The following is a 25,797-nucleotide window of genomic DNA, read 5'->3' on the forward strand; positions in this document are numbered from 1 at the left end:
CCTGTTCACTGTTATGTGCTACCCAAAATTCTGTGGCCCTCCCACCTCTGAACTCCCCGTTCTGAAGGATGAATCAGTGGTGGAGAAAAGCATGTCAGAGTCATTAAGCTGAGTCTTGAGTTTGGTGTGCTTGCTTATTAGGCACTGTACTCAATAGTCTGGAAAGTGAGCCAGAGTTATAACTGAGATGGCAACAGCAAAAACACAATCAGCAATATAAGTTGCATGAATCTTCCTAATTTGAGCGTTCCAGGACTCCAGTGGCTAGATGCAAAATAAAAGAAGCTGGCTTAATTCACCACAGAGGGTATGTGCTTTTTGATTAAAAAATTTACTTGGTGCCAACAGGTTTTTATTTTATAACTTTTACAGTTTGGTGGAAGGTCTGAAATAAGGCAAGGTGCAGCTCACTAGCAACCGTTGTTTGATTGTTTGGGTCTTTGGCACTCATCCTGTTGTTGATCAGAACACCATTGTTTTGATCATAGTGCTGTAGATTGTAGACTGTTTCTTCAAAGCTTGATGCGTTACTAAAAGCAGTTGCAGATCTGTGAATAGTTCTTTGCTGAAGAGCTAATGGGATGTTTGGAAAACTTATGCAGGTTGCAACCTAAGTGATTTGCAGTTTATATGGTTCTACCTAAGTATTTATATATTCCTCTCCATTTTTTCATCTCTTAAACCCCTGGCTGTACGTCTTATTTTCTTCCATCTTTCTGTTTTCTTTTCCTCCTTTTTTTTCCCCCTATTATTGTCTTTTTTTTAGCTTGTTCCATTTTATGCTTATTAGAACTGTTACTCTCCATCTCTTTACCTGACTATAGTATGAAATTTAATTTTAATTTTTTTTCCCTCCCCAAAACCACAGAATATAGTTGTAGATCCTAATTGTAAGTCATTCTAGTTCTCCTAGGTGGGATGCCACCTCAGCATGGCTTGATGAATGGAGTATAGGTCTGGGCCCAGGATCTGAATGGGCGAAAACCCGAGCCACCAAAGCTGAGTGCGTGAACTTAACCACTTGGCTACAGGGCCTACCCCCTATAATATGAAGTTTAAAAATTATTTAATCAAAATACTATTTCTTTCAATAGTAAGTGCAATGTTTTTCTTTTTGTTAAAAATTCATCACTTTTCCTAAATATATTTTTCTTGCACATATTCCTTTATTGTTTTTTTTCAATAGACTAATGGCTTTTGTGGGGGGGTTAAAATTTCTCTATAAAGAGATATCTGTCAAATTAAAAGTTTTAAACCATAAAAAATGGAGTTTTTCTAGTTCTGCATCCTCAGAATCTGGCTGTTATTTTTGCTGTGAATTCATAATTGCTTTTGACTGAAGAGAAAATGACCCAAGAGGAAGCTTTTATCTTTTGCTTTTGGAAATGAGCCTTTGTTTTAATGACATCCCAAGATCTTGTGTACCCTGGTATGGCTTTCCCACAGTTATATTTCTTTTGAACATAGTAGTCTCAGTATTTTATAGAATATAGATGGAAAGCATAAATTACTTACAGGTAATTTTTCTCTCCCTTTGAGGTAACAGCTTGTTTTCTAGTTTAGGCCATGGTCATGGCTCTTATTCAAGTCTTGGTCTTTATTTTCTCTGCTGCATTGCAAGAGAAAATTAAAGCCACTTTCCTCTCTGGGTTTACTAGAGAGATCAAAGTGTTGTTAATAATATGCAATGACTTCAGGAAGTTTTGAGACTTAAAGATAACGTGTATAATGTAGCATATTATAGCCTTTTAGAGCTGGAAGAGGCCTTAGAGATCATCCAGGTCAGGATACACAAAGTGTTAATAAGCCAGTTGGAAAGTGATAGCTCCCTCATTTCAAGAAATAGATTACAAATAATTTTGTAGTAATAGTATAGGACAAAATATAAACCCAGCCAACTTTAATTGTACTTTTATATTAATGAAATTCCTCCTATTCGATGTATGGATTTAAAGGATACAATTAGTAAATGAATGGCATATTATTATTATCTTTAATGTCATGGAATTAATAGAATTTCAACATAGGACATCTAAGGATTTAACAAAATTAATTTCATGTTCTGTGTTATACACTATTGAATTTGGCTTCAAAAGGTTTTGATTAAAATTGAACTATTAATTTCAAGATCTATGAATATAATAATGATTTAATCAACTACCAAATAAAACTGAATTTCTAGTTTAAGCTGCTTTAGTGATCATGCTTCTTAAAGTCCATCAGAGGCTCAAGAGATCCAGTTGGGTCTTTTAGTCATTACTGTGAGTTTTTATATCTGCTTCTCTCGAAGCAGGGGAGCTATCATTTTCAAATTGGTATTATTAGGACTTGCTTTGTGCTTTCTACAATGAAATTTTTTTAAGTCCATCATTTCTTGAGATTTGTTTTTCTGCCACTCAGTAATATTTAGTTACAGCTCTAGGAGAGACCATATATTGAAAAGGGAATTCTAGTTCTCATGAGGTTTTGCTCAAAGAATATTTTATTCTCTAAACAACTTGTGATTGAAAATAGTCAAGTGTATATTTTTTCCCTATACTCTGGGGGCTGGACTGATTATATAATAATAGTGATTGCCAGCATTAGATAGGATTTTGGGAAGTGCTTTGATTGCTATGCTTTGTGGAAAAGTTAATGTTTCTTGATAATATCTTTGCTTCAAATGACCTATTAGGTTTGCTTTAGAAGGACATATTTCTGATTTTGCAGGAGGCATTCGAAGCTAATGGGCTAAAATATATTCTATTTTGAATTTTCACTAAAAAATTGTTGATTCCCGTTTTTTTCTCAGAATAGGAGTAGTATTTATATATAAGCATTGTTTTTGTTAATATAACCATCACTTTCTCTCTTAGTGGCCCATAAAAATTTAATACTATTAAATAGTATTCATCAAATGTGTGTGTTTGTATTTGTGTATGTAAATATTCATTATATGATTGGCTTCCTAAATTTATATTGTGGGCATAAAGCTTTTTGAAATTTATTCTTATATACATTACTGAGTTTTGAAAATTCAAATCTCATTTTTGACCTGTGAAAAAATAAAATGGTGTATGTATGTGTATGTGAGAAAGGGACAGAGAAAGAGAGAGTGAGAGAGAGAGAGAGGGAGATGTTTTTATGTCAAGGCCCATATTCAGAATGGAAGGTAGTGTCTACTGAAAAATAAACTAATTGTAAAGCTATGTAAGGGAGGGTGACATTTCATCATGTGAGATAAGCAGTTAGGATCATAGAAGGCTCATATCCTTGGAAGCAGCAAAGGCAAGCAAGGAGGGAAAGAAATAGTAAACGGTTTTATGAAGAAGAGATGTTAGCTATCATTAATCTGATCAAGGAGAAGCTGCAGATGGTGATGATTTGGAAAGCTCACGAGATCAAATTCAGTTCAGCTGAGCAAGCTCTCCCTGAGTCCTTACAAATGCACTGGGTCTGGAATGGTAACAAGGTGGAAGATAGGCTGAAAAGGTGAGCTGTGGAGCAAAAGTACATGATGTTGATTATAGGTTCTGATGCTCCTGTTTTTACTTAGAATTGCTTCATAATAACTTAAAATATATTTAAATTAAAAATTTAAAAACTTACTTGAGTTCAAAAGTGTTCAGAAATTATAAGCATTATGTATCACTGTTTCAAAAGTTCAACCTATGTTTAAAGTTCTAATTTTATTTAAAAAAACTTCTATTTATTTTTTACCTATTATTTTTTCTACTGTTTTAAACCTTATTAAGTGTCCCTTAATTGCTTTTACTATTTTTTTATGGCTTGAGTCAACTTTTTCCATTGCAGTTCAGCAGGGCCCATTTGCCAATTTCTAGATATAAATGTTTGCATGTGCTTTTTATATGTTTCTTCAGGAGTTTTCATTGGAAAATTTTGTTTACATGCCTATCCAATTTTGATATTCATGGATGGTTAGCAGAAAAGTGAGGAATAAGTTTTTGCAGACTCAAAGAAAGATATGATGATTATGAAAGAAACAAAAAGGATGGCGTGCCAGGTTAAGCCAGAAATTCATTCATTTTAGCAATGTGTAAGATATGGTATACCAAGGTAGAAATATAATGTAGTTCTTTGTCATCTTATTTGTTCTTTCTGGTTAAAGATATTTTATAACGAACTTTGACTCCTTTTTAATAATACATTAAGGTCTGCTGGTCACAAATTTTTCTGATATTTCTTTGAATATTTTGATATTTTTAGTCTTCTGTCTACGCAGGTTGTGGATTCCTCATGACTTCTAAAGTAGTCATTGGTTCATGATGAGTGATCAGTAAATGTTCATCTAAATGTCATCTGGTTAGCCAACATAGCATTAAGGGACTTGTATTCTTAGAGTAACAAACTCTTTATGTGAATTACGTCCAAGGCAAAAAGAAGTGAGTCCTTTTATCCTACAGTTCTCTCTTTTAAACTTCCACGGATTTCAAATTACATGATTTGCTCAGTCAATAATTTAACATTTAACCTGAACTTACTCTTTATGTCACATGGTAAAACATGTCAAATAAAAATTAGAAACTTAGTATTTTATCTTTGGTTGGCATTTTATTTTCAATCCAACGGTTTTGTTTTTTTAGCTGTAGATTCTGTTTTCATTCTAGAATTTCTTGCACATCAAAAGGCTATTAAGAGAACTAACAGCATTGGAAACAAAATTTAAATATAAGTCCAATCCATACTTAAAAAGAAAACCCCAAACATTTTTGCTATATGAATGAAGAATGGAAGTTTCGTTTATAAAACCAAAACAATTTATTAGGGGAAAAATATTTGTCAACTGTAAAAGAAGGACAATTTTTCTGGTCATTAGCTTGTTTGTAAACCTAACTATTAAATATAAGTAAATTTTCTATTGTCTATATTATAAGACTATTAGCCAGATATCTCTGTAGAAAGTTGTAATTTGACTAAGTATAAATGTAAGGGCAACTTTAAAGCATAGTTAATTCTTTTAAGCCTTGTCATTGATCAAATCTCTTCTTTGTTCTTTGAAAAAATTTACACCTGTTAATGTTTCATGGCTAATTTGACATTAAATCCAATTTTAAACTATAATTGCATTGAAATTTTAGCTCATCTTTCAGTCAGGATTGAGCCCTACACTTGGAAGAGTATTATTGTTGAGCTAGGAATTTAATTGAACCTTTGTATTAAGCTGACTCCAAGTATGCAATTTGTCTTTCTTTCTACATTTGTGTTTCTGTGAACTTTTATTCCTTAGTATTGATGGGGACTTAACCTCAGTCAGCATGGCATAATATAAAGAACGTATATTTTGGAGGCAGATTGATCTGGGTTTTAATCCCAGCCCTATCTCATAATAGTTGTGTGACCTTTAGTGATATTAGCCCTCTGAATCTGTTTGTTCATTTGTAAAATGATACTAATAATCTCTATCGTGGAGGAGTTTTGATAAGCATTAAAGATAATATATGTATTGACATAACAGAGCGGGTGTGTGTGTGTGTAACTTGTGAATATGATGCTGGAGTTCCTCTGGAAAGATAATTATGTGATAATACTAGGAGAATACTATTTAAGAAGACTTAAGAGAGATTAAGCCTTTAGGATATTAAAATGTTTTGGAGGGAGGAAGAACTCCTGGAATGATAGAATAAGGAGCTGGGTGAGCCCTCTACTTAGAAAAACAATTTAACTGGTGAAAAGTTTAAAAAAATCAACACAACAATCATATAAAGCTCTGGAAATTGTCCTAGGGCATAGTAGAAACTTTTATTGAAGAAAATCTACTAACCATCAAAATTAAAACCTTAGTGCTTCAAAGGACACTATCAGAAAAATAAAAAGACAGCTCATAAATTGGGAGAAAATATTTGCAAATCATATATCTGATAAAAGAGTTTTATCCAGAATATATAAAGAACTTTTATAACTCAACAATAAAAAAACTCAACTGACAAAAGACCTGAACAGACTTCTCTAAAGAAAATATACAGATGGCCAATAAACTCATGAAAATGCTCAATATCATTAGTCATCAGGAAAATGCAAATCAAAACCATAATGACATATTGTGTCACACATACTAGGATGACTATAATAAAAAATACAGGTAATAATAATTGTTACTGAGGTTGTAGGGAAATTGGAACCCTCATACACTGCTGCTGGGAATGTAAAATGATGCTGCCCCTTCGGAAAATAGTTTGGAAGTTCCTCAAAATGTTAAAATTTGAGTTACCATATGACCTAGCAGTTGTACTCCTAGGTGTATACCCAGTAGAAATGAAAATATACATCCACACAAAAACTTGTAGAAGAATGTTCATAGTAACATTTTTCATAACAGCAAAAAAATTGAAACAACCCAAAAGTCTGTCAACTAATGCATGAATGAATTGATGAACAAAAGTTGGTATATTCATAGAATGGAATACTATTCAGGCACAAAAAGAAAGGAAGTATTGATCAATGATACAATGTGGGTAAACCTTGAAAACATTAAGCTAAGTAAAATAAACCATACTCAAAAGGTCACATAAAATGCGATTCCCTTTATATGATATGTCCAGAATAGACAAATCTATAGAGATAGAAAGTAGATTAGGGTGGCCTAGGGCTGGGGAGGTTGGGGGGAAATAGGGAGAGATTGCTAACAGGTATGGGGTTTCCTTTCTGGATGATGAAACTGTTCTAAAATTGTTTGTGGTGATGGTTGTTCAACTCTATGAATGTACTAAAAACGGTTGAATTATATACTTTAAATGGTTGAATTGTATAGTATGTAAAAATTATTTCTCAAGATAGTAAAAAGAAGAACATTTATTAAATTTCAGTAAGAACAGTGAGAGTCTGTGGCATTTGAGTGATGACCCATTCCATGACCCGTTTTCTACTTCTGCTTCATGTTCTAGAAGCTCTACCCCAGGTGGATGTGGCCAAGAAGATGGGCCCTTCCTCTCTCCCTAGCTCCCAGGCTGGGGCTATGGTGTCATCCTGGGAAGGGCAGACTGCTAGAATTTCTCATCCCTCAGAGCCCTGTGTTGTAGCAACTCTATTCCAGGCAGGCATGTCTGAGAAGACCAAATCTCTCTTCCTCCATTCAGCCCTCACTTGTAATGTGGAAGCTCCCACCCCAGGTATAGCAGACCAAGAATATTGGGGCCAATTCCTCCTACCCCAGAAGACCAGGGTTTGCAACCCCCCTAATGGTCACTTATAGATCAGGATTGTTCCTCTGGAAAAGTGGGTCACCATCTCCAAATCCAATGCAGTGGCACAGAGGAATGTCCAGGGGGAAAAGCAGGCTGGCTATAAGAGGAAAGAGCTCTGCAACTCTGCTTCAGGGGACTGACCTTATTTGGAATAGAGAACGGGGAACCCCTTGTTTAAGGGTGTTGTTGAAAACAATATGGATCTTGGTGAAGAGCAATTAAAAGGAACCTAGTACCTTTATGATACAATGAAATAACAGAGCAGGCAGAAGTTTAATAGAACTAGAGAAACACAGCAAAGAAGATCCCTACTGGGGTCGCAGTTAAGTCTAGGGGTTGAGAAGGCTCTGTGCATGTGGTAGGCTGAAACCTCTCAGGAGCACTCAGAACAGGATGTGAGGCAGACTTGAAAACATGCCCCAAGACCCATTAACGCAGAGTGAAAGACTCACTGGCACAAGGGACCAAGGAAGAGAGGAGACTCAAATTATTAAAATCATGAATGAAAGAGAGGACACAACTATTGACTTTACAGACATAAAAGGAATTTTAAGAGAAACTGAACAACTGTATGCCAACGAATTAGATAATTTAGATGAATTGGACAAATTTCTAAAAAGACACAAACTACCAAACTGATGAAGAAGAAATAGAAAATCTGGGCAGAACTATAACAAGTAAAGAGATAGACTTAGTAATCAAGAAACTTCCCATAGACAAAAGCCTGGACCCAGATGTCTTCACTGGTGAATTCTACTAAATGTAGGAAGAATTAACACCAGTTTTTCACAAATTCTTTCAAAAAACAGAAGAGGAGATAACACTTCCTATCTTGTTCTGTGAAGTCAGTATTATTACCCTGATAACAAAACCAGACAAAGAGATCATAAGAAAAGAAAAGTTGGACCAGTATTCTTTTTGATTATAGATGTGAAAATCCTCAACAATATACTAGCAAAGTGAATCCAGCAAGATATAAAAAAGATTTTGCACTGTGAACTGTGATCAAGTGGAATTTACCCCACGAATGTAAGACTGGTTTAACGTCTGAAAATCAATTAGTGTAAAACATCTTAGTAGTAGAATGTCAAAAACTAAATGATCATCTCAAGAGACATAGAAAAACATTTGATAAAATTCAGCAACCTTTCATGATAAAGATGCTTAACAAACTAGGAATAGACAGGAACTTCCTCATACAGATAAAGAGGATCTATGAAAAACCTACAATTAACGTCATAGTTAATGGTGAAAGACTGAATGCTTTCTCTCCAAGATCAGGAACAAGGCAAGGATGTATACTCTCACCACGTCTAGTTAACATTGTACTGGAGGTTCCAGCCAGGACAATTAGGCAAGAAAAAGAGATAAAAGACTTTCATTTTAGAAAGGAAGAAGTAAACTATGTATTTGCAGATGATGTGATCTTGTATATTAAAAAATTCTAAGGAATATACACACACAGAGTTATTAGAACTAACAAATGAGATTAGCAAGGTTGCAGGATACAATGCAAGACTGATACACAAAATCAGTTGTATTTACATACATTAGCAAGAGCAATCCAAAAATGAAATTAAGGAAATAATTCTATTTATAATAGTATTAAAAAGAATGAAATACTTAGGAATAACTTAACAAAAGAAATGCAAGAATTGTATGCTCAAAACTGCAAATTATTGCTGAAAGAAATTAAACAAGACCTAAGTAAATGGAAAGACATCCCATGTTCATGGATTGTAAGAGTTAATATTGTTACCCATTAAGATGTTAGAACTCCTGAAATTGATGTATAGACTTAATACAATCTCTATCAAAATTCCAGCTCGCTTTTTGTAGAAATTGACATGCTGGTGCTAAAATTCATGTGGAAATGCAAGAAACCTAGAATAGCCAAAATAATTTAGAAAAAGAAGAAAGTTGGAGGAGTAACACTTCCCAATTTTAAAGCTTACTTCAAAGTCATAGCAATCAAGACAATGTGGTATTGGCATAATGAAAGATATACAGATCAATAGAAAAGAATTGAGAGTGCAGAAATAAACCCTTACAATTATGTTGAATTGATTTTCAAAAAGGGTGCCAAGTCAATTCAGTGGGGAAAGAATAGTATTTTTCGCCAAATACTGCTGAGAGAACTGAGTATCCACATTCCAAGGAATGAATTTGAACCCCTACATGAAAGTTAAAAGGTTTATAGACTCAAATATAAGAGCTAAAACTACAAAACTGTTAGGCAAAGGTTTCTTAGGTGCTATGCCAAAAACACAAGTGACGAAAAGTAGATACATTGGACTTCACGAAAATTAAAAACTTTTATGCTTTAAAGGATACTTTAAAGAATGTGAAAATACAACCCACAAAATGCTAGAAAATTTTTGCATGTCAAATGTCTGATAAAGGACTTGTATTCAGCATATATAAATACCTCTTACAATTCAATAATAAAAAGAGAAATAACTCAATTAGAAAATAGGTAAAAAGTTTAAATAGATGTTTCTTCAAAGAAGATATACAAAGTGCTGATAAGAAGTGAAAAGATGTTCAAAATCATTAGTCAGGGATATGCAAATCAAAACCACAATAAGATACCTCTTCACACTCATTAGCATGGCTGTAATAAAAAAAGTGGACAATAGCAAGTTTTGGTGAATATGTGGAGAAATTGGAACCCTCATACATTGCTGGTGGGGATGGAAAATGGTTCAGCCCCTTTGGAAAAACATTTGGCAGTTTTTAAAAAAGTTAAACCTAGAGTGCTCAGGTGACCCAGCAGTTCACTCCTAAGTATGTGCCCAGGAGAAACAAAAATCTACATCCACACAAAAACCTGTGCATGGAGGTTCATAACAGCATTCTTCATAATAACCAAAAAGTGGAAACAACCCAAATGTTCATCAACTGATGAATGGATAAATAAAATGTGGCTTATTGATATGATACAATATTTTTGGCAATAAGAATACAGTAACTGATACATGCTATAACATGGGTCAACCTTGAAAACATTATTCTTTATGAAAGAAGCCAGTCATAAAAGGCCACATACTTTATGATTGTATTTATATGAAGTGTCCAGAATAGGTGAATCTATAGAAATAGGAATGAGAATGGAGTTTGCTTAGGGCTTGGGGTGGTGATGAGAGAATGGAGAACGGCATATCTTTTTGTGGGTACAACAATGTTCTAAATTTAGATTGTGGTTATAGTCGCACAACTCTGTGAATATACTAAAAACATTGAATTGTATACTTTAATAGAGTGAATTGTATTTCATCTCAGTAAAATTTAAAAAAAGTATAAAGTTACCGTAATTAAAATTTTGGTACTGACAAAATAGAGAAATCAATGAAACAGAATAGAAAGTTCAAGAATAGCTATGAATATGTATGGGAGCTTAGTATATGATAAAATTGGTTTGTGTAAAGGAAAACACTTTAACTCTAAGGAAAAACACACTCTGATATGTCTCCTCTCTCTACACACAACACTGCTCACACAAGACACTTCTAGTCACCAAGTGTGTGAGGATTTCCCCACACCAGGGAATTCTGCCACATCAGCTAGGTATCCTCTATTTTGACACAATTCTGACACTATGTACTTAGATTTTGTGTCATACTTTCCTTACTCCAAGATTATAAAACAATTATAGTTGTCCCTGTCCCCCACAATCCAGATGCCAGTCGCAAGTCCAAGTTGTTACCCGTGCTTCTGACCAACCGGCTGTAAGTCAGAGATTCCCACCACCCGCTCCTCAGGTTTGATCGATTTGCTAGAGAGGCTCGCAGAATGCAGGAAAACAGTATATTTACTAGATCACCGGTTTTTAATAGAAGGATATAACTCAGGATCAGCCAGATGAAAGAGACGCATAGGGCAAGGTATGTGGGAAGAGTCCCTGAGCTTCGGTGCTCTTCCTGGGCCCTGCCACCCTCCCTGCGTCTCCAGGTGTTCCCCAACCTGGAAGCTCCCCAAACCCTGTCCTTTTGGGGTTTTATGGAGGCTTCATTACGTAGGTAGGAGTGATGAAATCATTGGCCATTGATGACTGATTCAACCTGTATCTCCTTTCCCCTCCCTGGACGTTGGGGAAGTTGGGCTGAAAGTTCCAGCCCTCTAATCACAGGGTTGGGTCTCCTGGCAACCAGCCCCTATCCTTTGGTTATGTAGGGGCTTTCCAAAAATCACCACATTAACATAAACTCAGTTGTGGTTGAAAGGAATTTGTTCTGAATAACTAAAGACACCCGTTTCACCTTTATCACTCTGAAGCTATTTGAGGAACTAGGAACAAAACTAAATATTATAAAAAAAGATGCCCTTATGGCTCTCATTAAGAAATTACAAGGATTTTAGGGAGCTGTGTGCCAGGAACCATGGAGGAAGACCAAATATATATATTTCTTACTATAAATCACAATATCATAGAATGTCAAATCAGTGTCTAAAGATATATTATTCCATAAATAGTTTTTGGATAACTGGCTATACATAAGAGGAAAAAATAAAACTAAATCCTTGCCATATTGCTTGTATCAAACAAATTTTAGATTGATGAAAGAGCCATAAAAGAGGAAGATGAAAAAGCACTGAAAGAAAAAGGGAATTAAGTGTTTTGTAATCTTGGAGTAAGGAAAGTATGACACAAAATCTAGAAGTCCCAAAGCAAATTATTGATAAATTTGATCACTTGCTTCGGCGGCCCGGGGTTTCACCAGTTCGGATCCTGGGTGTGGACATGGCACCGCTCATCGGGCCATGCTGAGGTGGTGTCCCACATGCCACAACTAGAAGGACCCACAACTAAAATATACAACTATGTACTGGGGGCGCTTTGGGGAGAAAAAAGAAAAAAATACAATCTTTAAAAAACTACAGCTTTATGTTTAGGAATATAGTTGGAAGACAAATGACAAATTTGCAATAATGATTTACAACATGTATGACAAAGGGAATGTTTCCGTAATTTCCCAAGGACTGTTATATATCACTAAGGAAAATATGACAATGTAATATAAAAATGGGCAAATGATATGAAAAGACAGTCATAGAAAAGGAAGTACAGATACCTAGTAAATATATGAAAAGATGCTTAATCTTATTTAAAATTAAGAAATGCACATTAGGGCCGGCCTGGTGGCGCAGCGGTTAAGTGCGCATGTTCCACTTCAGTGGCCCAGGGTTTGCCAGTTTGGATCCAGGATGCAGACATGGTACCGCTTGGCACACCATTCTGTGGTAGGCATCCCACATATAAAGTGGAGGAAGATGGGCATAGATGTTAGCTCAGGGCCAGTCTTCCTCAGCAAAAAGAGGAGGATTGGCAGCAGTTAGCTCAGGGCTAATCCTCCTCCTCAAAAAAAAAAAAGGAAATGCACATTAAATGCTTACCATTGGAAAGCTGTTGGGAAATAGGCATTTATACTGTTTATGGTATTTTGTTACTGAGCCCTAAGGGACCAGTGTCCTGCAAGTGGGTCCTTTTGCCAGGAGCTGATCACGCAAATAGAACAAGACCAGGTTCCAAATAGCAGAGCAGAAACTTTATTCATTGATCAATGAGTGGAGGAGGCAGAGCTCATGCTCTAAAACACCTTCTCCGCAAAGGGAAGGTGAGAAGAATTCTTATGGGATGTGAAGGGGAAGGGGGTCTCTGAGTCATCACTCGGGGCGAGGCCATTTGGGGCTTGCGCAGATCTTCCCTTCCATTTTGCACACATTTCCTTTTGCACATGGCACCCCATTGCCATCTTGGACCTTTCTGGTTTGGACTGCTTCTGCTGTTTGGCCATCTGGCAATGTTCTGCCTTGGTTCCCAAAAGCAGGCACAACTTAGACGTGGAAAATGTTTTAGGGACTCCCCTGGGTGACAGTATGCTCTGATGGGACTCTTTGGAGAGCAATTTGGTGACAGCTGTCTAAAAGCAGTTGTACTTACCCTTTCATCCATCAAATCTATTTCTAGTTTGTTGAGTAGATATACTTGAATGTGCATGCAAAGATATGCAAGTACACATACAAGGATGTGTATTGTAGTATTACCACTAGTAGCATAAAATTGTAAGTAACCTATAAATCTTAGCAGTAGGGGACTGGTTAAATTAACAATACATCTAAACAATGGAGTATTATGCAACTAAAAAAAATTTGTGATATGGAAAGATGTCAGAGACATACTAAGAATGGAAAAGTAAGTTATATAGTAGTGTTTATACATGATCCTATTTGAAGAAAAATTATACATAGTATATATTTTTTATATAAATAAAATTTAAAAATTTTTTAAATTTAAAAAATTATATATGTTAAAGTTTCTTTAATTATAAAGCCAACTGTAAATAAAACTTACCTGTGAGGATTGAGTTACCTTCTATTTGTCTTTATTTTTTTAACTGTCATAATGTAGGTAAACTCAGAGAATTTAATAGAATATTTTTTATTTATTTATTTATTTATTTATCTTTTTGAGGAAGATTAGCCCTGAGCTAACTGCTGCCAATCCTCCTCTTTTTGCTGAGGAAGACTGGCCCTGAGCTATCATCTGTGCCCATCTTCCTCCACTTTATATGTGGGACACCTACCACAGCATGGCGTGCCAAGCAGTGCCATGTTCGCACCCGGGATCTGAACCAGCGAACCCTGGGCCTCCGAAGCGGAACGTGTGCATTTAACTGCTGTGCCACCGGGCTGACCTCTAATAGAATATTTAAATATTTAATAAATAAAAGTAACTTTATAATGTATTATCTTTATATATATATAAATGGTGCTTTATAAATACTTTTTAAGATAAACTTTGGTGGCCCTTGGTAATATATTCCATTTTGATGCTTTTACTTTTTTATTTTTTAACAACTGAAACGTGGTGTTTCTTTTTCTATGAATATGAACCTTACATTGGTCTGTGAGTCTGTGTTTTGATAATATCCAGAAATCTCCATCTGGGCCTCTTAACTCAATTGGTCCTCATAGCTTTTCCTAATACTCTAGTAAAGTACATGTATATCTTCTGTAGAAAAGTGTTTTCTTTGTTTGTTAGCTTGTTTATTTACTGTTTTTCAAAAATCTAATGAAATTTTTGAATAGATAATGGGTACACATGATCCAAGATTTCAAAGATGCAAAAGGTTGTGCAGTGAAAAATGAAACCTCTCTCTTCCCGGGCCTTAGCCACCAGATTCTTCTCTTCCCAGGGGCAACCATAGTTACTACTTTCTTGTGATTCTGTGCAGAGATTCTCACTACATTTACAAATATACACACACACACATTTTACACAAATGGTACCATATTAAACAGACTGTTCCCCTTCTTTTTTTCCCTCTGTTATTAACTTGTTTAATATTACAACATTAAAAAAAGTCTTAGTGATGGTTTGCTAATGCAGGAAACTTGAAGTCTGGATTTGCTTCTGTTTTGCATCCTAACTCAGAGGGCTTTCAGTTAGACCTTCTATCATTTATTTTATAGAACACACTTTTTTCACCCCCTCTTTTGTTTTTAGCTTAACAACAGAGCTTAGAGGTCTTTCTATATTAATACATGAAGAAGAGCCTCCGCTTTCTATTTTAAGTCTGTGTTGATGAATTGTAATTGACTTAACAGACTTCTGTTGATAACGTACTATAATTTATTGAACTATTTAACTCTTATTTTAGATACTTGGTATTGTCGAGGTGCTGGAGATACACTGGTGAGGCCAAAAAAAAAAAAAAAAAAGATTACATTTACTCCCCTCATGGAGCTTATATTCTATGAGATAGACATTAACAAAAGACCTACTCGAATACCATAGAATCATAATTGTGATGAGTGCTGAGAAGAATCTAATAGAGGGAATTGATATAGTCAGGGAGGTAAAGGATAGCTTTTCCGAAGAAGTGATAATTGAACTGACGTCTACAGAAATAATTATTAGTTTGCATATTTTATGGATGTACTTTTGTCATGTGATAGCTGTTCTCCCATTTCTTCTGTATCTCCTTCACCAGTGCCTCAGGCTTGTCAGCTTTTAAATGTGCGTAAGTTTCTCACGTACTAAAAAAAACCTCTTCTCCGACCCACTCTCCTTTGCAGCTACTGCCTTTATCTCTGTTTCCCTTCTTACCAAGAAAGGGTTATCTAAACTTCCTGATTCTATTTACTTATCTCTCAATCAATTAAGACCCAAAAAATTCAGGCTTAATCCTCTTTAGCCTGTTGCAGTCTGGGTTATGACAGATTTCATCAAGCTGACCAATAACTTCCATGCCCAGTGAGCACTTTTTAGTCTCCATTTTGCTTGAATATTCTGTGACATACAACTCTGTCCTTGAAATGTTCTCTTATCTTGGTTTTTGTGATGCTATACTCTTCTGTTTTTTCTTCCTTTTTTTCCCAGTCTTTGCTGGCTTTTTCTTTTCTATTAAATTCTGGAGTTCCTTAAGGCTTTGTCCTAGGCTCTTTTCTCTTCCTATCAAACACTCTCAAGGCAAAGCTTCAGGTCATACCTGTAAATGATTCCCAAACCTATGCCTGACCTCTCTTCTGAGCTTTACACCATTATGTCCAGCTGCCTTCCATATTTTTCTACTTTGTTTGTTCTTTGTTAGTTCAAATATATTTATTTAGGGCCTGTTATTTGCCAATCTTTGTGCTGGTACTGGGAGTGTCTTAAAGGTGTCTCCAATGGAATATGATTGAAACAGAATTCAGATTCATACTCCCCACCCCAAACAAGCAAGTAAATAAACAAATAAAAACAGCCAAAATAAGACCTTCTCTACCTCCATTGTTCTCACTCAACAACTGAAATCTACTCAGTTCTCTTAGCCTGAAACCTTGGGATCAGTCTTGACTCCTCCTTTTATCTGAGCACTTTCCCAACCTTATCCAGTCCAATCTAGTTCAATCCAATCCAGTCTAATCCCATCAATGTAGTTGATCCAGTGTAATGTTGCCAAGGTCTGGCCTTTGCACCTTCCAAGTATCATTCCAGTTCACACACCCCCTCACCCTTTTTCACTGCTGAGACCTTGGCCTAAGCGGCCATCGCCTCTCGAGTAGACTGCTGCAGGTCTCTAATTGGTCTTACTGCATTCACTTTTTTTTTTTAGATTGGCACCTGCGCTAACATCTATTGCCAATCTTTTTTTTTTTCTTTTCTTATGCTCCCCAAAGACCCCCAGTACATAGTTGTATATTCTAGTTGTGAGTGCCTCTGGTTGTGCTATGTGGGACCCCCCCATCAGCATGGCCTGATGAGAGGTGCCATGTCTGCGCCCAGGATCTGAACTGGTGAAACACTGGGCCTCTGAAGAGGAGCGAGAGAACTTAACCACTCGGCTAAGGGACGGGCCCCTGCATTCACTTTTGACCACTCTCTGGCAATTGGCCACGTGATGGCAACCATGTTCCTTAATTCCTCAGTGTCTCAGTTTTCTTATCTGTAAAATTGGGATAATAATAGCCCTTTCCTCATAGGTTTGTTTGTGAGGATAAAAAGAGTTACTACATATAAAACATTTAGAATAATGCCAGGCATTAAGGCCTCAGTAAATTGTTATTGAGACCTTGTACACTGTTACAGTAAGCCAAGTAAAAGATATGATTAAGATAGAAAAAGGTTTATTAATAATACATTTAAATGGAGTAATTATCAGATTGTACTTAATTGTGCTGTATATGTTCACCCAAAAACTCTGCAGCTCTTATAATGTGTGACCTTATTATGTGTAATTTTTTTCTTAATTAACAGGCTAAGAAGCACCAGGCTTTTCTAGTAGAGACATGTGAAAATAATGTGAAAGAATTGGAATCGATCTTGGACAGCTTTCCTGTGTCGGGCCAGTGGACATCAGGTTAGTTGAAGGTATGAAATGACAGATGCATCTGTCAATGTTCCAAAGTCCCTACGTTTTGGGAATTCTGCAGATGCCTCTTACAGTCCCTCATCTCAACTTGTTTTGATTTGATGACATGATCAGAGCGGTTCTCACAGCAGTCAGTTGGCCTAGCTGGCTGGGAAAGGGTGATGGAATGTGGACCTGCTGTTGTCCTCCCAGAACTTGATTTACAAGTGTTGGGGTCTGTATGATTGGACAGACAAGGGCTCACTTGCTGTGTTCTGAATCCAACTGAGAAAAAAGTCCTTACAGTCTACCTGCAAGGGGAACAGATGTTTCGATCAAACTGAGCCAAATTCTGAGGCAACCTTCAGCAACTTAAAGGTCATACATTCAAAAGGTTATGTAGGACACAGGCTGTAACATAGTGCATATTCTACACTATTGCTTTCTAAGCTGGTTTTCGCCTTCATTTCCTACTACCATACGTATATATTCTCCAGATAAGAGTGCTTTGCTTAGGTAAAGTGTTTTGACTTTAGTATTAGCACACTTAATATGATAAAGGACTATAAAAATTGTGTATTAGGTAGGCATATTTTGGGAACTAGTGAAAGCATTAGTCGGCTCATGAATGCTGTTCATGGTTTCTACTTCATTAATTTTTTCTGTTTATGCCATTGTATGTGCTATAGTAGTTCTGACTGAAGTACTTTTACTTTTTTACCTCTGTTTTCTTTGGCCATACTATTGGCCTTGAATTATTTAGTTGTTTTCTGACTCAGTTATGTTCCTCAAAAAGCACCTAAAATTGAATTCCTTACACTTTAAAATTGAGCTCCACGACTGTTTTTTAAAAGAATCAAACAGGTATCTGGCAAATGAATTCTTTAGGAAACTCTGAAGTTCAGGAAAGTTCCTTGTCCTCAAAAAAGCAGAAATATATGATCAAGGCCCATTTTTACCTTGTGCATCTACAGATCTCTATTGGTGACCTATCAGAAATTTAGTGTGCTTTGCTATTATCTTTTTCGGGGTCTGCTTTTATTCTTGATATTCTTTTAGCAGTAATTTTATGAAATTAATGTGTAACTTTCTTTGTGTTTATTTAAACTTTTTCCAAAAGCATTAGTGTTTCATAGTTTCTTACTGTGGAAAAATCAAAGAGTATAAAAGTGACATAAAAAATAGATATCCAGTTTTCAAATATAGTTCATGAAGCTTTGGATAATAAAATTTTCTTTTGCAATGGTACTGTTTTATTATTGAAATGTAGCATTGTTTAATAGTATTAGGATCTTTAAAAAATTTTAAGTTATTATCATAGCATATCTTATGCCTCAATATTATTTTAAATATTTCCTCAGAGTTGAATTAGAAAAGCTAAGAATGGTCAGATCATGTCTCCTTTGAGTTTTAAAATGAAATCATTGATAATAAAGCAACTTACAAGCTATTACTAAGACTATAGAAAAAGAACTGTCTTCTATTAAAGTTTTTCTTTTTATACTTATCTTTTAGTAACCACCCTTTTTTAACTTCCTAGTTTCCCGTATATATGCAAACCCTCTATATTACAGAGAAAGAATTTCTGGAAAAGGGACTGTGCACTGAATTAGTGATTTTGTACTCTTGTAGATTGGTCTTTGTTTCTGTACTGTGGTGGTTCTTCACTCTTTTACCCCCTGAGAACTGTTCTTCTCTGGTCTCTGGTTTGCCTTGTAGAGGCTGACCTCTATGGACTGCATGATCTGGGCTCGTTTGCCCTCTGGCTTCTGGTTAGATTTAGACAGTGGGTCTACCAGCAGGAGGTTAAGAGCGTGGAAGAAGAAGGATAAGAAAAGAAAGAAAGGAAAGTCAGAGTATTTATTTCTCCTGCTCCCTCTGCTCCAGTGCATTCCTGTAGTGGCTTCAGTTTTCAGCAGCCACAGCTCCTGTCAAGCAGGTTCTCTTCCACAGCTGTGGCTTGTATTGGACTGTGGTGACAACATTCCCTCCACTTGACCCTTTAGGCTTAGGCATGGTGTTGGTTTTCCATTCTTGCTTGTTCTTGGTGCCTCATCATATCTTACTGCTTCTCTTAACCTGTCCACGTTTCTGTAAGTAGTCTCCTCATTAAATTCTCTTCTGATGAACTCTTCTCAGTGTGCCATCTCTTTCCCTGCTGATACCCTGACTAATTCACCTACCTGCTTGGGACCTGATCTCATTCTTGCTCTTGGCTTCCATGAAACGATCCTGTCTAACTGTAAGGACGCCCTTTTTGCTTACACCAGCTCAGGTTGGGTTTTTGTTACTTCTCTAAGCGGGACATAAATAATAAACTTTATTGCTCAATATTTTATTTTATGGAAGAGCCTGAACAATTAAGATTGCCTACTGCATTAGACCTGGCTTCAGCTACACAAAGATGACCAAATATTTTGTTCTTCCCAAATGAAGTAACTTAAAAACTTATCCTAGGTGAATAAAAGGATATGTGTGTGTGTATGTGTGTGTGAGATATACATAGGCATGTATATATCTCACAATATTTATGTCTTTGAGAAAAAGTCTGTTTCAAATAGGGACATATTCTGACTATGTGATGGTAGCACAGCCTTATAATTTATTACAAAGTTAATTCAGTTATCTTGGGGAAGCTTTCCAGAGAGATCCTTTTTTTTGCAGCTATGATGAGTAGGCAATCGTGCTTTCCCCCCTTTTATTACCTCTTCATACCTTTCAGCTAAATATATACTCTGTCCCGCCCCCCATTTCAGGAAAAGTAATCCATGGTAGAAATTTAGAGGGATGGTTACAAAAAAAATTTATGACTTGCTCTTTAAAATGGAATGAATGAAAATTATTTTCTTGAATGAATTTTAGTCCAGAGTTGACAGTAGTTGGCAAGTGTTCTATTCCCTGTCTTCTTCAGATTTTGTGGTCTTCTACATTAAGAAATCTTTCTGAAGCAAGAGCAACCCATCAGCTTATCTTCATGTGACAGATAAGGTAAAGTTTCAGTTAGTCCAAGACATTCAGGCATCTGTTTCCGTAGAGATTTCACCTGATCTCCTTACCAATGGTCAGTGTGACAGTTTGCACCTTGTTTCCTAATGCCTCCAACACCTCCTTCCCATCTGGCTAGTGTTCTCTCTGCTTCCACCTTGCCCTCCTCCAGTCTGTTTTCTCTATCGCCACCAGAATGATCTAACATGCTCTAAACCTTGCTGGGCTCTGTATTTCACTAAGAGTAGACCCCAAAGTGCGGGCAGTGGCTTGCAAGACTCGACCATGGGCTGCCCCTACCTATCCTTTATCACCCTTTTGACCTCGTCTCCTACTACTGTCCCTCTCCCTCCCTCTGTTTGGACTCCTCTGGCCTCTTGCTGTTTCTTGAACACACCAAGCATGCTCTTGCCTTGGGGGCCTTTGTGCTGGCCATTCCTTCTGCCTGGAAAGTTCTTCACCTAGATATAGCTGTATAGTTCTCTTTCTTGTCTTCCTTAAATCTATGCTCAAATCACATCTTCTTACTGAGGCTTACCCACTATCCGTTCCCATGCCACTTGCTTCACTACCTCTCTCCCTATTTTGTTCTACTATTTTTTCCCCATAGCTTATTGCTGTCCAACATTTCTAACATGTTACATGGTGCATTTGTTATTATATCTGTATTGTCAGGGTTCTTCAGAGAAACAGAACCAATAGGAGATATGTAGATATATATAAGAGGAGATTTATTACAGGAATTGGCTCACATGGTTATGGAGGCTGAGAAATCCCAGGATCTGTCCTCTGCAAGCTGAAGAACCAGGAAAGCCAGTGGTATCATTCAGTCTGAGTCCAAAGGCCTTAGAATCTTGGGGCTGCTGATGTAAGGCCTGGAATTGGAAGGCCCAAGAACCAAAAGCTCCAGTGTCCGAGGGCAGGAGATGGAAGTCCTAGCTCAAAAAGAGAGAGAATTTGCCCTTCTTCTGCCTTTTTCTTTTAGTGGGGGAAGGGCCGGAGGTGGGTGGGGCGGGCCAGTGGATTGGATGATGTCCATCCACACTGGTGAGGGTAGATCTTCTTTATTCAGTCTACTGATTCAAATCCTAATCTCTTCCAGAAACACCCTCACAGACACACCCAGAAATAATGTTTTACCAGCTGTCTGCACATCCCTTAACCCAGTCAAGTTGACACATAAAATTAACTATCACAATATCCAAGCTCCATGAGGGCAAGGATCTTTGTCTCTTTTATTTAGTAATGTATTTTAAGCAGCTAGTACAATACTTGGCACAAAAAAGGCACTCAATAAATATTTGTTGAATATGAATCAATAAAAGCATGAATGAATTAATATCAAGTTGACGGTCTATTTTACGTTTTAATTTTTGAGGTTATAAAGTAGTCCTGGAGTTTCTTTCCAAATTATAGCAATCTTTTGGGTAGTAATCCATAAGGAGTCACCAAGAAGATTGTCCTTCAGTGGAAAAGATGTACAATCTAACATGGGTCATAGAAATGGCCCTTTGATTGCCTACTATCATTAGACAAGATAGCCTCAGTTTATTTGATCAGGGACATTTATATCCTATTTCTGTTTTCTACTTTACACTGAATTTGAAGCATGAAAGCTGCTCATATCTCATTTATTTTCTGGTGGAAAATCATATAGTAGGGTATGTATGGGGAGAAATCCTTTCCCACTTTGAACCCGTGTAGTCTTTCTGCCTCAAGTGTTTCTTCTAAAACAGTTTCACCTCTGCCTGAGGATGTTAGCAAACATATAGAATGTGACTTTTCCTTCATTAAGTTCATGAAAGAAGGTTTTTCTTGCGGCTCAGTCTTGGGTCCCCCTCAGGGTGGTTGACTTTTGTGTTGACTGAGACAGACCCCTCCAACCTTCTTCAACCTTTCCTTCCTTGAGGAAATCATTTGTCATACTCCAGAGGTATTCTTGTTCTTTTGACTGGAGAAGCTGAAGGACCCTAGGAAATAATAGCAACAGTGTTTGATGCCTTTAGGCATGTATATATCACCCAGGAATTGTGCTGTCTCAGGGACTGCTCTTTGGAAAATCAGGACAAGAAATTGGACTTTTCTTCTCTTCTCTCCTCCTTTATTTCTTTAATAAAGGATTATTGCCTAGATCTAGTATCTTCCTGAGAATTTTAATTGTTCCTGTGAACCTCATGACTGGTGCTTTTATCTAGAGATTCCTGGGTTACTGAGAAGCTGAGAATGCATATAAGAGCAGTGCACAGGCCTCTTTTGGTGTCATTTACCAGTTTCTTCTCTCTTACTTCCCTCACCTCCCAATTCACTAAGGTTTACAAACTGAATTTGCCCTACTTCATCATGCTCCTGGCTTTGGTTTGTGAAGTCCAAGGGAGTGAGTTCACTGAACGTGTTCAACCCTCTTTAATGGGATCGTTAATTAATCACATGATTATGGAGGCTGAGAAATCCAAGATCTGCAGTTGGCAAGCTGGAGCCCCAGGAGAGCCGATGGTATAGTTCCAGTATGACTCTGAGGGCCTGAGAACCAGAGAGCCGAGGGTGTAAGTTTCAGTGTGAGTCTGAATCTAAGGGTAGGAGACCAATGTCCCAGCTTGAAGACACTCAGGCAGAGAGAGACTTCTTTCTTACTTAGCCTGTGTTCTTTTCAGGCTTTCAATTGGTGGTATGAGGCCCACCCATGTCGGGGAGAGCAATCTGCTTTACTCAGTCGACTGATTCAAATGTGAGTCCTCATAGACAGAAACATCCTCATAGACAACCCAGAAATAATGTTTAACTACATATCTGGGCCCATGCCCCAGTCAAGTTTACACATAATATTATTAACCATCACATCCCCTTTTCTCCCTCCCCCCAGCTCCTGGTAACCACCATTCTTTCTGTTTCTATGAATTTGGCTATTTTTTAAAGCATGCCTTTTTTTTTTAAAAGATTTTACTTTTCCTTTTTCTCCCCAAAGCCCCCCCAGTACATAGTTGTATATATTTTTTTGAGTTGTGGGTCCTTCTAGTTGTGGCATGTGGGATGCTGACTCAGCATGGCTTGATGAGTGCTGCCATGTCCTCGCCCAGGATCCGAACTGGCAAAACCCTGGGCCACCACAGCGGAGTGCGCGAACTTAACCACTCGGCCACGGGGCCAGTCCCATGACTATTTTTTAGGTACTTCATACAGTGGAATCATATAGTTTTTGTCTTTGATGATTGGCTTATTTCACTTAGCATAATGTCCTCAATGTTCATTCATGTTATAGAATGTGACAGGAATTCCTTCCTTTTTAAAGCTAAATAATATTCCATTATATATATAAATCCCATTTTGTTTATCCATTCATCTGTTGATGGACCTTTGGGTTGCTTCCACCTCTTGGCTATTGTGAATAGATGGATGTACAAATATCTCTTCAAGACCCTGCTTTCAATTCTTTTATATATATACCCAGAAGTGGGATTGTTGGGGCATTAACTTTTATCACAGAACATGAGTATACTAATGGATGCCTTGTGGGATCTTCTGCATTCTAGACATACTATTCCTTATACCACTTTTCCCTTGATAATCAAGACCAATTGTCCTGATACAGAAGAACTTTCTTTGCTCTTTGGTTTCCTGGCATGAGGAGTCCAGAAATGCCCAGGTGACATTCTCAGCTTCATTTATTTTTTTGGTGAGGAAGATTGGCTCTAAGCTAACATCTGTTGCCAATCTTCCTCTATTTTTTGTATGTGGTATGCTGCCACAGTATGGCTTGATGAGTGGTGTGCAGGTCTGTGCCTTGGATCTGAACCTACGAACCGTGGGCTGCTGAAGTGGAGTGCATGAACTTAACCACTGTGTCACTGGGCCAGCCCCAACTCAGCTTCCATTTTAATGGAACCGTTGCTGTGTCCTATGGTAGACGCATTTCTCCTTTGGGAATTAAGACTTAGACCAATAAAGCCCAGTTTCTGGGATGGGAAGCAGACATTTCACTAGTGGAACATTATGTATTACAGTTAGATGATCCACTCCCATTTCCAACATTTGATTCCAGGATCTATGAATCCTGGCTGTGGTAAAAACACACCATATATTGATTGCTGGCTCAGAGCACATACTGTATCCTGGAAGTTATTATCCTTATTCCATAAAATATTACCATCCAGCCAGCGCCATGAATCTTCAAAAGACCATTCTACTGTTCTGTATGTTAGCTACTTCAGAATGATGGGAAACATAGTAAGACCAGTGAATTCTATGAAAATGAGCCCATTTCCATACTTCGTTTGCTGTAAAATGAGTTTCTTGGTCAGAAGTAATGCTATGTTGAAAATGTAATGGTGAATAAGGTACTTTGTAAATTCACGGATGACAATTTCAACAGAGATATTGTGGTCGGGGAAGGAAAATCTCTATCTGGAGCAAATAAGTAAGAATTAATTTTCTTAGTAAGAATAAAGCATTGCTTTATTAAGTGATACTTAATAAAGCATTTGTAATCCTATCAGTCTTGGTGAATGGAAGTCTATGTTGCTGAGCCCATGTATTTACCTCCATCCTTGCTGCCATGACTCTTTTGTTGTAAGGATCTCTGCAGTCTTTCTAGGGATGTGGTATTACTTTTGATTTATTATTTTGGTAGGTAAAATTTCTAGCGACTTCCACTGCTTTTTTCCTATTTGGTTTTCCTCTGTGAATTCCTCACTCAATGGGTCAGGTAACCAAAATATGGACATTGTGCTAGTTCCTGCATTTGTCTTTTCTAACTGTGCATTCCCAAAAATAGAGTTATTCCCAGAAATAACTCTGAGGTGGGTTCAGGTACCTGTTGGCCCCACTGGAGATAGACCTTAGGCACAACTCAGTTCATCACTGACCTCTGTAAGCTCCTAACTTAGGCTTGCCCTAAGTAGTGAACCACAGTGGTATTTTGGATCTCCAGGATTTAGTGTCAGCTCAGACCTAGTGTTCCGTTATCCCTGATAAGTGTACTTAATTCCCCTTCCCCAGTGCATCATCACCCGGTGACTGGTTGCATGTTTCTCTGAGGAAGGCTGGGAGGAAGATTTACAGTGTAGTCTTCTGGTAGTATGTGAGGGTTCCTAAAAGGGACCCATCCTCTTCATTCAAGGGGCACTGGGTCTGTGAACCAGCTCAAGTCTGAGAACTGGTTGAGGCTCAAGAGTCTCTTTTGTGTTGGTTTAAGTCTTGCTTCTGGTAATCAGACTTAGAGCTTTTCTACTTATACAAATCAAGTAACACTTAGAGTGCCTGTCTATTTTACTCCTAGGAACACCACGATCAGTTAGCCAATGCCAGCAACCTCCATGGGTAAAACCATTTTGTTTGTTGCTTTGATTCCACTGCTCATTATAGTAACCATGTCCATTTTGTCTCTGGAAATTAAGTGCTACCACTTGGCCTGTGTCACCTGAGATCCCATCATCCTTATTGAATTCAGGGAGCCCAGCTTGATGGTACCATTTCCCACTGCTACCCAGGATCTTCTAGCAACACAGAACTTATCAAGGACCTGGGGTTCCCCTCACCTTGGTAAAGGAAGTGGTTTTTGGACTTTCCCGGGAGATGTAGTTGGGGGTGGGTGAGCAGGACTTGCATAATACTCTCTATATGTTAGAAAATTTATGAGCCATTTTCCTTAAAAACTCCAGAATGGGCATCAATGTTTGCAAGATAATGAAAATGTTTGTTTATGATCTCAGTGAATAAGATGAGTTAATATACAGAATGTAGTCTGAGTTTGGAATGTATAACTGACTGCTACATGTTTATATTTAGTGCTTTTAAAATGAAAA

General features: G+C 37.2%; 1 protein-coding gene across 13 annotated transcripts in view; it reads left to right on the plus strand.

Moving 5' to 3' along the window:
* CCDC171 (coiled-coil domain containing 171) overlaps positions 1 to 25,797 on the plus strand; it is a 293,940-nt gene that overhangs the window by 83,412 nt on the left and 184,731 nt on the right. For all 13 annotated transcript variants that reach the window (XM_070248923.1, XM_070248931.1, XM_023627387.2 and 10 more), the window contains one exon: positions 16,921 to 17,023. In XM_070248923.1, coding sequence (XP_070105024.1) covers positions 16,921 to 17,023 — 103 coding nt within the window. The remainder of the gene's footprint in view (positions 1 to 16,920; positions 17,024 to 25,797) is intronic.

Source organism: Equus caballus, chromosome 23 (assembly GCF_041296265.1).
Source record: "Equus caballus isolate H_3958 breed thoroughbred chromosome 23, TB-T2T, whole genome shotgun sequence".
NCBI lineage: Eukaryota > Metazoa > Chordata > Mammalia > Perissodactyla > Equidae > Equus > Equus caballus.